Below are 12,598 nucleotides of genomic sequence, written 5' to 3' on the forward strand. Positions count from 1 at the left end.
CAAACCTCCTGCCAAGCCACAGAGCACCATTTACCCTCAGGGTAACACAGCAGCACTTTGCATTAGGGATAGAAGATTTTTTAAAATCTTCTATTTAAATAACGACATCTTTAAACACAGCACAGGCATTTGATGAAGAGGATGTGAAGCTTTCCAGATCTGCCAACATCAGGTGCAATCTCCAGGTAGCAAAGGAAGGAAAAATGAAAAATGTGTGGTTTAGCCCCAAAACAACTAGCAAAGACCTGACCTTGAGTCTATCAGTTTGCAGAAAAACACATCCTGAGGTGGATTAAAACACTGAGCTACACTTGGATTATGTCTGAACTGTGCTCTGCAACAGCTACCAGTGTGGAAAAGCACTTCTGCCCTGACAGCGGCTGCAATGCTAAAATTCACATGCTTTCAGGAGAGAAAACTCTTGTACTGCTTTACCCAGCTAACAGGACTTCTGCTTGTGGACCTGGACAGATTTTTCTCAAACTTCATCTACCTGCATGCATGGTCAGCCGGACATGATCCTATAATTCTATGATTCTATGATTTTATGACTCACTCCAGCCCAGCAGCGAGTGCAGACCTGTGATTTTCACACGGGCTGTTATCCTGTTATCCCCGGTAATGAGAAGCTCCATAATCACTCATCCAGCTGCAGATGTTTTGCAGATGTGACCATTGTTACCATGAATAGGAATGAAGGTGTTTTTCCAGCCGGGAGTGCAGACATGGTGGGATGCGGTGACCACCCATCAGAGCCCGGATCCCCTTGCAGCACTTGCCTGGCCACCCCACTCGTCTCCAGGGACAGCCCCAGACCCCCAGCCCCTGTGGCAGCTTTTGGGGAGGGTCACCCTCTCACGACACATCCCCGCACTGCCTCTGGTGATGACTGGACCGTTCTGTGCTGGTGAGAGCCCTCGGAGCGGCACCGCAGCCCACGCCAGCCGGGGTCACCTTCCCTACCTGCAGCCGAGCGCTGGGGCCTCGGTGGCTCTTGCCTCTCTCTGTGTTTTCTTTAAGCTACTGAAAAACACTCAGACCAAGGAACTGCTTCCAAAAATAAAAGTTGTGACATGGTGGTGATTGCAAGTGGGCCAGGTGATATAATCTGCATTAGAGCCATAGTGACATTTGCCAAAAGAAATTAATCTGTTAAAAGGAGATTTTGCACCGAGGCATTTTGGTCATGACCTATTTGAACTCAGCTGACAAAAAGGGAACTCTGCTCCCAGTTGTTTTCACTGCTGGCATGTTTGTTTGGGTTTTTTTTCCTGCTGCCCTAATTCCCTTTTTTTGGGCAGTTGACCATATGTTGGGCTATCAGATTAGGGATTTTTTAAAGCGGAAGCAAACAAGAGCTGCTTTTCCTCCATCAGCATCCTGCCATCCACATGGTTTCACCACGGGCAGGATAGTGTCCACCTGCAGCTCTAGGTGCCACAGCGGGAGTGATGCGGATGGGGGGTGACCTGTGCTGCAAAGTGCATGAGCACCCAGGGCTCAGAGAGCCCCCCAGCCTCAGAGGAGCGGGTATGTGGGGGGGAGGACAAGCTGGGAAGCAGCACAATCCATAATATATAAATCCTGATGGCTAAAATGAAATTTCTTATCCAGAGACAGTCACAGATGGCTGGAGTATTTTAATACGGGGACATGCCAAGCGATTTTATTGCCATGAAAAACAAGCTGAGACAAATAGATTGTGTCTGAAGCATTATTAGAATGAACTCGGTGGAATTTCTCCTGTAATAAGGGAACCCCTGATGAGCAGCAATTTTATCTTTGTCCAGGATCAAAAGTGTCTGCAATCAGAGCTGCGATCGCCTGGGCCTGGCCAGCTGCAGGCGTTGCTTTTCCCCCAGGAGCAAAGGAACCATAACCAAAGCAGCAAAGTCACAAACTACCCCCAACTATTCACCCTGCAGCAGGGTGAAGCACAACGTGACCTAAGGGAGATCCACAATGACACACAGCAGTCTGAACGGCCCCGAGCGATCACCTAAGGAATTAATGTGGCTGGATGTGCTCCCGAGCACACGCGCTGCTCAAATCCAGGTTAACAGGATGATGTCCATGTCACCATCACCGCCCGTGTTTTATGCCCCAGTTTGGATAGCAGCGCAGGCCAGCGATGAGGAAGGGACCCGTGTTACCATCACTCCCCAACTCTACCGCAAGCAGATGTTTCAAAGCCAAATGCCGCTGCCGGGAGCCAGTGCAACGCTGGCATAGGCACCGCCAGTGTTGCTGCCAGTGCAGAGGGAGCACGTGGCACAAAGGGCAGCCGGTCTGCGGTGTTGGGCAAGTGCTAAACATGGGGGAGATCCCCCCTGAACTGCTCATCTCCAGGGGTGACTTTGCCCCCCAAGTCTGGGGCAGAGCCAGCAGCTGCTGCATCAGCGCTGCAGAGCACCTGGGTGCGGAGCTGCACTGCACCTCTGCCCTGCTTTGAAAACAGCTCCAAAATCAGAGCAGTGCCGAGACGCCCCTGGGGCCCCCAGCCTGCCCAAAATAACCTGCCCTCCCCACGCCGGTGCGAGACACAGGCAACACCTGCACACGCGCTCGGCACGGGTGGGTGAGCAGACGAGTCAAAACCCACAGCTCCCCCGGGACTAGACCCGGGCTTTGGCATTTGCAGGTGATGGAGTAACACAAAGTAAGAGATTTCCCTCTCCCCAGCAGAGCTGTGATGCCCACGATTCCCTGACGAGAGCAGCTCCGACGCAATCCCGACACTAAGAGTTAATTAACTTTTAGCACATCTCATTTTTGCGGTGCCGGGGGTTGCTAGATTCCAGAATTAAGCTGCTTTAAACCCATTCCCCTCCCAACCCCCTCGGCTTCCAGGAAAGGTCCCTTCATTACTCACCCAAGACAGCTCATCTTTCCCCCTCGCCGCTGGATTTCACCATTCTTGAGCAGAACTACAATTGTGCACTTTCCTGCACACACCAGCCATATGGGCAGGGGATGGGAGCAGGGAGGACCCGGCGCAGCACGTGCGCTATCCCCGCTATCCACAACCAAACGGATGAAGGAAATGTCAGCAAATTAAAATCTGCAGGAGCTTAATTCTGGGCAAATGGGATGAAATCCATTTGAGCTAAAAAGAAAAAAAAAAAAAAAGCACCAGCAAACGCTGGAAAAAGCCCAGCCCGAGGACAGACAGGAGGAGGAGAGGTGTCTGCAGCCCCGGGTCTATCGGAGTGCTGAGTCGGGGGGTTTTGGGTTACACGGCACCGCAGCACCATGCAGGGGGCATGTTAAACCCTGGAGAGGGGACAGGCAGGGGAGGGAGGACAACCAGCAGCAGCAACGGCCCGAAAATAAATCCAGCTGGTGCAGAGGGAAGATCCAGTCAGGCCAGCGTGGGGGTCAGCAGCAGATGGGGACGTACCGGCCACCTGGCTCTGCATGGCGGGGACCACGTGGTCACCCGTGGTAGCTGCCACCTTGCACCCCACGGCAGGGCTCGGCCAAGCTGCCAGGGCCTAGGGCTGCTGGCATGATGAACGTTGGGGACCCTTGTCCCCAGCATCACCCCCAGCATCCCTCCCTCAGGATGCGTGGGTATGCAGGACTGTCCCCGCATCTCAGGGGGAAACAGCCCCCAGGGACAGGGGAGCTCGGCACAGCCCCGTGGGGACACCTGAGCTGGCCGGTGGGTACCACGTGTCCCCGAGCCTGTCTTCACACAGCTCCTCATGCCCACACGGGGGTGGAAGTCATCCACATGAACACGCAGCACCCCTAACTCGAGCACCGGGAGCCGCTCACCACCTTCCAGTGACTTACTAAAAGCGTTAAAAGCTCTTGCTCGGCAGCAAACCCCTGGGGTGGGAGACTCCAGGATAAGCACCTCATATCACACATGGCACCAAACACAGAGCTGCCCCCACTGCCCCAGCACTCCCACAGCTGGGAAACATGGTGTCAAAGCACCTTTTAAAAAATTTCTTGACTTCATTAAGATTAGACAGGAAATCTTTTCCCTAAGCTAAATATTGCATTTCCATTAAACCAAGATTAGCTGCCTGATTTATGGCACCTCTTGCCCAGCCCTGGGGACACAGGACCAATTCTGTGGGGGCAGGACATCCCGGTCATGGGCACCCGGACAAGGTGGCTGCTCTGCAGGTGACAGTCCCCTCGCAGCCCAGCTCTGCAGCGGGCTGTGCCCATCACCCCTCAGGTATGGGGGAGCCCATGGGACCCCATGCAGCCGCAGCAAAGCGGGGGGACATTGAGTGCCAAGGGCCAGGGATGTGCTCCCGCCATCCTCCCCACTGCAGGATCACTTCAGGCACAGCAAAGACCCCGGCATGGGGACGTTGTTATGGTAACTGTAATATCTTGCAATTCTACTGATTAAAGCAGGAATTGGAAAGCCAGGCCCAGAGCAGGGCCAGATGGAGACCTGATTCCCTAATGGCCACCGTCTCAGCCTGGCCATAATCCCCAGCACATGTCCAGGCACCGGCACCAGCACCGTCCCACGGTGTCAGCCCACACTTCAAGAAGAGCAGCGCACCGATTGCACTGGCTGCATGCCCACGGCATGGCTGCTCTGCTCCGGGCTCAAGAGGTGTCAGGGGCCCACAGCCCAAATGGAGCGTTGCCAGAGCATCCTGGGATGGATGGGATGCTGCAGGCAGTGATGCAGCCTGTGACCTCAACAGAGACCCCTATCCCCTTGCCATCCCTGCCACTGGAGCTGCTGGTAGCCCTGGCCGCCCCCTCGCTGGCTGCCAGCTCTCGCCGTTCAGAGCTTGGTTTATTTTCTGGCCAGGCTCTCGGAGAATCGCCAGCCATTCTGCAGCTAATCCCATCTCCCTTCAAAATGACAGCCAGAAATGGGAGCCACATAGAATCATCGAATCATTTCAGTTGGAAGAGAACCTCAGGATCATCGAATCCAGCCATAACCCACCCCTGGCACTACCCCAGGTCCCTGAGAACCTTATCTCCACGTCTGTTCAACTCCTCCGGGGATGGTGACTCCACCACTGCCCTGGGCAGCCTGTTCCAATGCCCGACAGCCCTTTCCGGGAAGAATCTTTTTCTAATATCCAATGTGAACCTTCCCTGGTGCTGGAGGCAGAGGTGCTGGCTCCACGGGACCGGTGACCACCGCTTCTTGCAAGGACAGGAACAGCCAGCGGTTGGTGCGGTGCTGGCTGCTGGGAAGCTGCATGTCCCACATCCCACCTTGGGCAGGATAGTCACACATGCTGCCAGGCACATGGATGCTGGGCTGAGACCCCACCAAGCTCAGCTTGGCTGCTCCTTGGAAAGGGCTTTGGCATCTTCCCCATGGAACCTCCTGCCGCTCACTGGCACCGCTCAGCCCTGCACGCTGCTCACCGACAGGCAGACGGGTGCCTGTGGTTTAATGAGCACGGAGCTGGTGCCCCATACCTGATGTTGTCAATGAGGTGCTGGTGGGACTCCTGGGTGAGGACCATGCAGAGGGCATAGGCCAAGTACTCCACCTTGCGCTCTGCCGCGTACTGCTTCAGGATGGTGAACACCTTCTCCTTCACCTCGGGCTGGTCGCTGAGGATGTCATCCACCTGCAGCGAGGAGCCAGGACAGAGGAGGGAAGGGCCATTGAGTTAACTGTGTGTGTGGAAATGTGTCTGTCCCATTGCAGGACCTGGTCAGCCAGCGAGGAAGGAACCCACATGGGAAGGAAAGAGAAATGTCATTCATCAGCCCATACACACAGCAATGCTGGGGCTTCACACGTGTCCCCAGTATCACTGTTAGAACCATTGCACTGGCAGCAGCACTATGACAGCAAACCCCGAAACTCCACCAGGTGACAAGTGTCCCTGCAGGAGCTGGTATGGCTAGGGGAAGCCAGTGCATCAGCCTGGTGTCCTTTAGAGGACACTGCGATGGGCTTTTGGAGCTGTTTGAGCCCCCAATCACTGCGGGATCCTGCTGGGCAGCTCTGCCTGGCCCTGAGCTCTTGGGGCTGCAGGGAAGCAGGGGAAGGAAGCACGGACATGAGTCCTGGAAACAGCATCTGCAGCCCCCAGCCATCCTCTCCATCTGTGGCAGCCTTGACAGGCAGACTAATTAGATAATTACCACCCAGCCAATTACCCTGCATGGGACCCTCCTTATTAGCTGCTGCCCAGGCCAGGGGCTGTCCCTTGTTGTGGGCAGTGCTGGGTGCTGCTGCCTTGCCTGCAGCTGGGCTGGGTGTGGCAAATACACATGGGATGCACAAAACTCCTTGTGATCACCTTGCAGTCCCTGTGCATGGTGAGTTTCCCTGTGAGGTGATGGATTTGTGCTGGCAGTAGCTTTAAGTGCTTCCCTCCAGCTCTGCAAGCACAGTGGGGAGCAGCAGCAGCAGCGAGGGGAGCGGAGCCCCTGGCCCCTGCGCTGGCTGGAGAGACCCTGCCCAGCCAAGGGGTAGAGATGCTTGCTCCAGGTGCTCGTCCCACTTGGCAGCTCCTGGGGGAGCCCTTGCTGGCACAGAGACCCCTGGCAGCACTCGCCCGGTGCTGCTGGCTTGCACAGCCGCTACACGAGTGCTGCAGGGGCTCCCGGCAGCACCAGCGCTTCAAGGTTATTGAATCTGGGGCAGCCCCGGCAGCTTCGTCCCCCGGGCAAACAAGTGTGTTTTCAGTCCCAAGGTCCAGCATGGGAATGACAGAGCACATGGTGTTCCTGCTGGGATGAATCCCAGGATGCTGCTGTGACATTTTTGCCTGAGCTGAGACTGAAGGGCTTGGGGGGTGGGAATGGGGCTGGGGGGATGTTGGCACCCTTTGTGTCAGTGCAGTCATCAACAGGTCCCTGAGTGTGTAGGGGACAAGAGGATATGTTGACCTGGAACCAAGAACCTGAGCACCTCTAGTACTTGGGGATGTCCCCAGGCTGCTGTCACAGCTCCAGCCTTGGCCCCATGGCCACCAAGTCCATCTGCCAGGCAAGTGTGATTCAAACGGGGGCTTTGCCAAATGAATGAAGGTGGGAAAAGCCTCTGGATCTCAGGCTTGCAAGTGACCTGTGGGCAGTGGCAGCATGAAATGCCAAACCCCCGGCACCCTCTGACCTTCCCTTGTGACAGGTGGCAGGAGTGTTTGGGTGCTTGCAGTGCTGGCAGGACCAGAGCTGAGCTCCCAGGTAAATGCGGGAGTAAAGCACCCCACAAGGCTTTGTTATTTTCTGCATAATGTAAAAAAATGGAGCCACTTAAAACATCTGTGCTGCTAACTCCCTTTAGAGAGGCATTTGCCAGCCAAGTTGTGCTCCTGCAAACCTGCATCCCCTGCAAACCTGCGTCTGGCCAGGACTGTCACCAGCGGCTGTGCTGGGCAGGGAAGGGACATGGCAGAGGTCCTGAGGGCACTCAGAGCATCGTGACCACTTCAAAAGCGCTCTCCTGTGATCATCCAGGAAATGTTCCCATGGTTTAATGGGACTTCATGAGATGGAGGCAGTGTAGAACAACCTCTCATCTTCTTGTTAATCTCCTGTAATCAGCAGGTATCTGTTTCGTGTGTGATGCTCTACCTTATGAATCCAAACCTCAATGTGTATTTGTGAATCTTTAATGCAAAAGCTGACTGGGGGGATATGGCTGATACCCATGAATCTCTTTATGAATATCTTGTTTCTTTATCAGCTTGGGATCAAAAAAACCCCACAAGCCTGGTTATTTTCATAACAGTATTTTAAAGGGCTACTTTGAAATGGAAATTAGAAAGATTAAAAAAACAACCATGATCAAATTTATAATTAGCACGAGGTGATGTGTTTGGTAAACTACCCACTAGGCAGCCTTCAGGAACGCAATGAAGATGTAATCACATCAATGTCTTCTATTTGCAGAGAAATAAGGGCTCAAATGTCTGTGGGATGATGTGCTCAAACTTGGAAGGGACGTCCAGACATGCAGGAAGGAGGGATCTGCCCCCGTGGGTTTCCACACATGCTTGTAGTGCGAAGGAATTAGTACTTCAGCTCATTCCCTATTTTTGCAGCACCGTCTATCCCAGTAACCGTCAGACTCTTTTCCTGGGCACTAAGCCCTGCAGCTGCATCCCAGCCCGCTGACCAAGCCAGGAGCATCCCTCCCATCCCACAGCACTGCAAACATGGCAATCTGCAAACTGCTGCATGCAGGGCATGCCCAGAGCCCTGCACGCCCACCCCATGCCCCAGTCTTACCTTTTTGCTGAATTCCTGTGCTTTCTGCTTCCTCTCCTGCCGCACGGCCTCAGCGCTGCGGAGGGGGTCCTGTGGGCCCACCCCCCGCTGCGGCCGCAGCAGCCCCAGCCGCAGGGACCGCCGGTGGCAGGACCCTCCCAGCACAGCCACTGCCTCCTGCCCCGTCACCGGCATCCCGTTGACCTCCAGCACCAAATCCCCTGGCTGAATCCCGCAGGCGGCGGCCGGCGAGCCCGGGCTGACGCTGGCCACTCGCGGGGGGCTGCCGCTGGCCAGCTGGAAGCCGAAGCATCCCTGGGGAGCGGGGGGGATGTCGAGGTGCCGCAAGCGGGAGACCACCCCGATGCTGGGGGGCACGTTGGCGCAGCAGCGGGCCAGCCCCCGCAGAGCCTCGCAGTCCAGCGCGGTGACCGGCTGCCCCTCGATCTCCAGTACCTCGTCCCCTGGCCGCAGCCCCGCGGCTGCCGCGCTGCTGCCCTCCTGCACCCAAACGACATAGCATGGACCCGTCCCGCTTATCTGGAAGCCGAAAGACTCGGGCCAGCCCTGGTTGGTTGCCGGCATGGCTGCAACTGGAAAAGAAGAAGGAAAAAAGAAGGAATTGTGGTGGGTTTTCCATTCTTAGTGTCAGCTCCTGTAGATGCCATGTGGATCTTATCTGGTGTAGGGGGTCTAGGTTGTGCTGCACCCCTCCACCATGGGAGGAAATGCCCCAATAGAGACACTTTTCCTCTATATTTACCTAAAAAAATAGCTTTTATTCCTCTACCAGCAGGCCGCTGGCGGTGCCAGCACCATTAGCAGTGAGGAAGCCGAGGTGGCCAGAAAGGTTGGGGCTGCAGCCAGTGCTGGGACCGCGGCCTCGCACAGCTCTGTCCCCTCCTGCCAATCCCCAACCCCCCCTCCTGCCTGCTTCAGCACCTGCTTGAATTGCTTTGTCTAGAAAAATGCTGATTTCATTTCCCTGGCATGTCACATTAATGAACAGATCATCCAATGACTTAACACAGCCTTATTTTGATCAGCTCTTCTCAATAATCAATATTTTAGCAGCTTGCAAAATGACTGCAGATCCACTCGAATTTGCCAGATCCCCTCGGCTCTACTGGGGACATTCCTTCTGCCCTCCCTGTCCTGTCCTCTGTATTATCACAGCCTCCTGAAATGCAAAGATGAGGATTTTCACAAGGACACGTCTGTGGTTCACTTGAAGGCTCAGAACCAGCTCCACAGCTGCTCAAGGAGAAATGAAGCACATCATCCCTAAACATCTGCAAAAGTCATCTTGGCCCAAGGTAAATCGGAGCAGCTGATCCATGCAGCTCCCTTGGATGCCCCTTCAGCACCCCCGATGCGTGTTTGCATTATCCACTGACACTTGCTAAATTAATCTGTGTGTAGATTTTCTCTTCGTTTGGTCTCAGCTGTCTGTGAAGATGCTTTTTACTCCCCTGTTTATTCCACCTGTGCTACTTAGCACACATTAAGTATTTACAAAAATGCAACATAGACTATTTTACCTGGGCAAATTACCTTACGGAGACTATAAGGAATCAGAATCGCTCAGAAAAAACATCCTCACAAACACACCTTGAGTCAAAATCTTGGTCAAAATTCAGTAGCATTTCAGCAGCACTGAAAACCTTGTTTAATATCCTATTACAGGCCAGAGAGATTACAAGAACTCTTCTCATGTTCATTTTCAGTAGAGATAAGATGGCCCTGCTTGCTCTGAGAGCAGATTCGTGAGGATGGGCTGGGAAAACAGCATTACCGCAGCAATCTGTCTTAATAACCCAAGCCTGCTCTGCTGCTGCAAACAGCTACCAAGGCTGCATCACAGAGAGCGCTACGAGTGCTGCCTTCATAAGGAAATATTAAAAAGGACCAAACAATGTGCCGTAACTAACACTACAAGTGTAATAATCTTGTCCTCCTTTGTACAGCAGTGCTGATTAAAATGCTACATTAAAATGAGCTATTATTGTTATTACTTAAAGAGGAGACAAAGCCATTGCCCATGTTAACAGGTACAGACGTCAAGGACCGGAGGGCAAGCGTGAGGGTGAAGCATGGGGCGAGCCTGGCAGCAGAGGGATGGAATGCATGGGCGAGCGGATGGCAGAGCATCCCTGGGGCTGTGGCACTGGGAAGGCTCCAGCAAGAGCCCAGTAAGCACTGGGACAGCCCCAGCACTGCTGAGCTCCATGGCAAATCCCGGCAGAGCTGTGGTCAGCGCCCGCGGAAGCTGCATTGCCCCCTTCCACCTCGCGCTCCCAGCTCAAGCACTTACAGAAATCCGCAGCCATCCTGGCGGGCGCTCACGGGGACAGGTCTGTTCTGCTACGGGCTCAAAGCCTTCCTGGTTCTCCTCCATCACACCTGGAAGCACGTCCCACCTCCCCACCGGGTTCTTGGGGGCATCTCCCCAGCTTCCCCCGTCCTCACCACAGCCCCCAGGGTGCAGTCGGCACCTGGTGCAGGGCAGGCAAAACAGCGGCAGTGCCGTGGGCAGGGGATGGCTGCGCCGTCCCTGGTTCTCACTCCAGACTTGTGCCGTTCCAGCTGCTCCAAGTCAGCACCAGGCACGTGGGAAGGTCTTTCTTGCCTTTTCCTTTCCTAATTAACTTTATTTCCATCGCAGAGGGACACATGGACAGACCAACGGCCACACTTGCCCTGGCAGAGTGTGGTGCTGAACTGAGCCTGCAGATCTGGGGGGAATTAGGAGCTGGAAGGAGGTAAAACAGATTAGTGCTGCGGAGGGAAATCCCTTATCGCACAGGGAAAGGTGAAGCGATGGTGCTTTGCTCAGCAAGCGCCGCTCCCAAATGACAGCTGGGTGTGTGAGGAGACCTCGCTGGCACCACCGCTGGAGACTTGGTTGAGAAACCAGAGATTTTGGCAGTATGTGTCTGCCAAACAACAGGGGGTTTGCTGCAGGGATTTGGGTGCCAGGAGCAACTCTGCAGGTGCCAGGAGAGCTCTGCCCAGCCAAGGGAGGAGGATTCTTGCAGTGGGGGCAGTGGAGGGTGTTTCACAGCAGAGACCCCCACACTGCCACCGGCTGCTCGTTAAGCTGCTATTTGTGATTTTCTCCTCTGCTTCCTCAGCACTCAGGGATGCCAGGGCTTAGCACGCTAAGAGGTTTTAGGGTATTATACATCCTGCTGTGGCACCATGCAGAGAGCTCGTCCTCCCGCGGCACCGCGCAGGCTGAGCCGCGGGCAGCGTTGGGCTGGGGGGAAACACTGTCCCCAGCAAACCTGGGAGATGTGAGGTGGGATGGGGTGGCGCCTTAGGAAGAAAAGCTGCAGGGGGTGCTGTGCCTGCCCACAATGTGGTGGAGAGTCGTGAGGGTCTTGCTCTCGCTCATGCCCTTGCTGACTCAGCGTTCGCGTTGAGGGGAGCACACGCAGCCCTCCCATGCTGACACAGACAGGCATGGACTTTCCTGCACAATGTCAGGGCATCTTCTCTGCTGTTCACTGCCCAAACAAGCATGCAAAACTGCGATGGATATTCTTCTTTCAGCAAGTGATGTAAGTGGTTCCTTTCCCTTCATTTTTAAGTGACTCAAGTACTTTAAAACACCGGCAGTGAACTTTAATCCCTGCAAAAAATTAGTAGTGGGATTCCAAGCTAATGAAAAGATTGTTTCCTTGCAGATTTTCTGCCAGACTGTGATCAGACAAGACTTGTCGCCCATTTGCACAGCACTTGGATTGAATCAGCTTCATTTCTCTCAGACTCAGCCTCCTATTAAAGTATTTGCCGTCTGGTTTGTCCTTGAGCACCCAGAGCCTCCAAGGCCACCGGGAGCGGATGGAGCTCAGCGCCGGTGCCCGGTTCAACGGCACTTGCTGCAGCTTCTGCCAGTAGCGCCGGCAGCTCCGCGCCGTGCACAGGGTCCGCAGTACAAACTCTGCCCACGGGAAAACAAACCACCTCGCACCCATGGCGTCTTCTGTGCTGCCAGACTCACCAGGTTACATCTGATGTCCCAGACAAACCTACAGCTCTACCTGGAGCAGGACAGAAATTGTGCTGTTTCAATAGGAAGGGAAAAAATGGCTTTTCCACAACATGCTTTGTGCTGCGCTCTGGACAGCTGTGTCCCAGCGATATTTTGGCTGCATTTCTCGCTCCCAGGTTGAGGTTTGGTGTGCTGTGTGCTGAGAACATGCCAGGAAAAACAAGGTCCCTGTCCTGAAACCCAACCTTGTCTCCTGCCGCCGCATCTCCTGACCACGCCAAATACTTTCCTCTTGGTGCCAAAGTGCCCCGAGCATCCTTGGAGGACTTACCTGTGGTGTGTGAGATCCAGCCAGCGGCAGCCGGGGACCCCGAGCTGGCAAAACCATCACCGCAGGTTCAGAGCGTTCGGATCGGTTACCTGGAGGCA

The 12,598-nt window shown here is 54.7% G+C and overlaps 1 protein-coding gene across 4 annotated transcripts in view; it reads right to left on the reverse strand.

Annotated features, from left to right (window-relative positions):
• GRID2IP (Grid2 interacting protein) overlaps positions 1-12,598 on the reverse strand; it is a 38,580-nt gene that overhangs the window by 25,227 nt on the left and 755 nt on the right. For 2 of the 4 annotated variants that reach the window (XM_065031181.1, XM_021296779.2), the window contains exons 2-4: positions 12,501-12,589; positions 8,194-8,765; positions 5,422-5,576 (exon numbers count right to left, since the gene is read on the reverse strand). In XM_065031181.1, coding sequence (XP_064887253.1) covers positions 5,422-5,576; positions 8,194-8,757 — 719 coding nt within the window. In that variant the 5' untranslated portion in view covers positions 8,758-8,765; positions 12,501-12,589. Of the gene's footprint in view, positions 1-2,872; positions 3,155-5,421; positions 5,577-8,193; positions 8,766-12,500; positions 12,590-12,598 lie in introns of those variants that run through there. The other 2 variants (XM_065031183.1, XM_065031186.1) reach the window with 2 other exon arrangements.

Source organism: Columba livia, chromosome 15 (assembly GCF_036013475.1).
Source record: "Columba livia isolate bColLiv1 breed racing homer chromosome 15, bColLiv1.pat.W.v2, whole genome shotgun sequence".
Taxonomy (NCBI): domain Eukaryota; kingdom Metazoa; phylum Chordata; class Aves; order Columbiformes; family Columbidae; genus Columba; species Columba livia.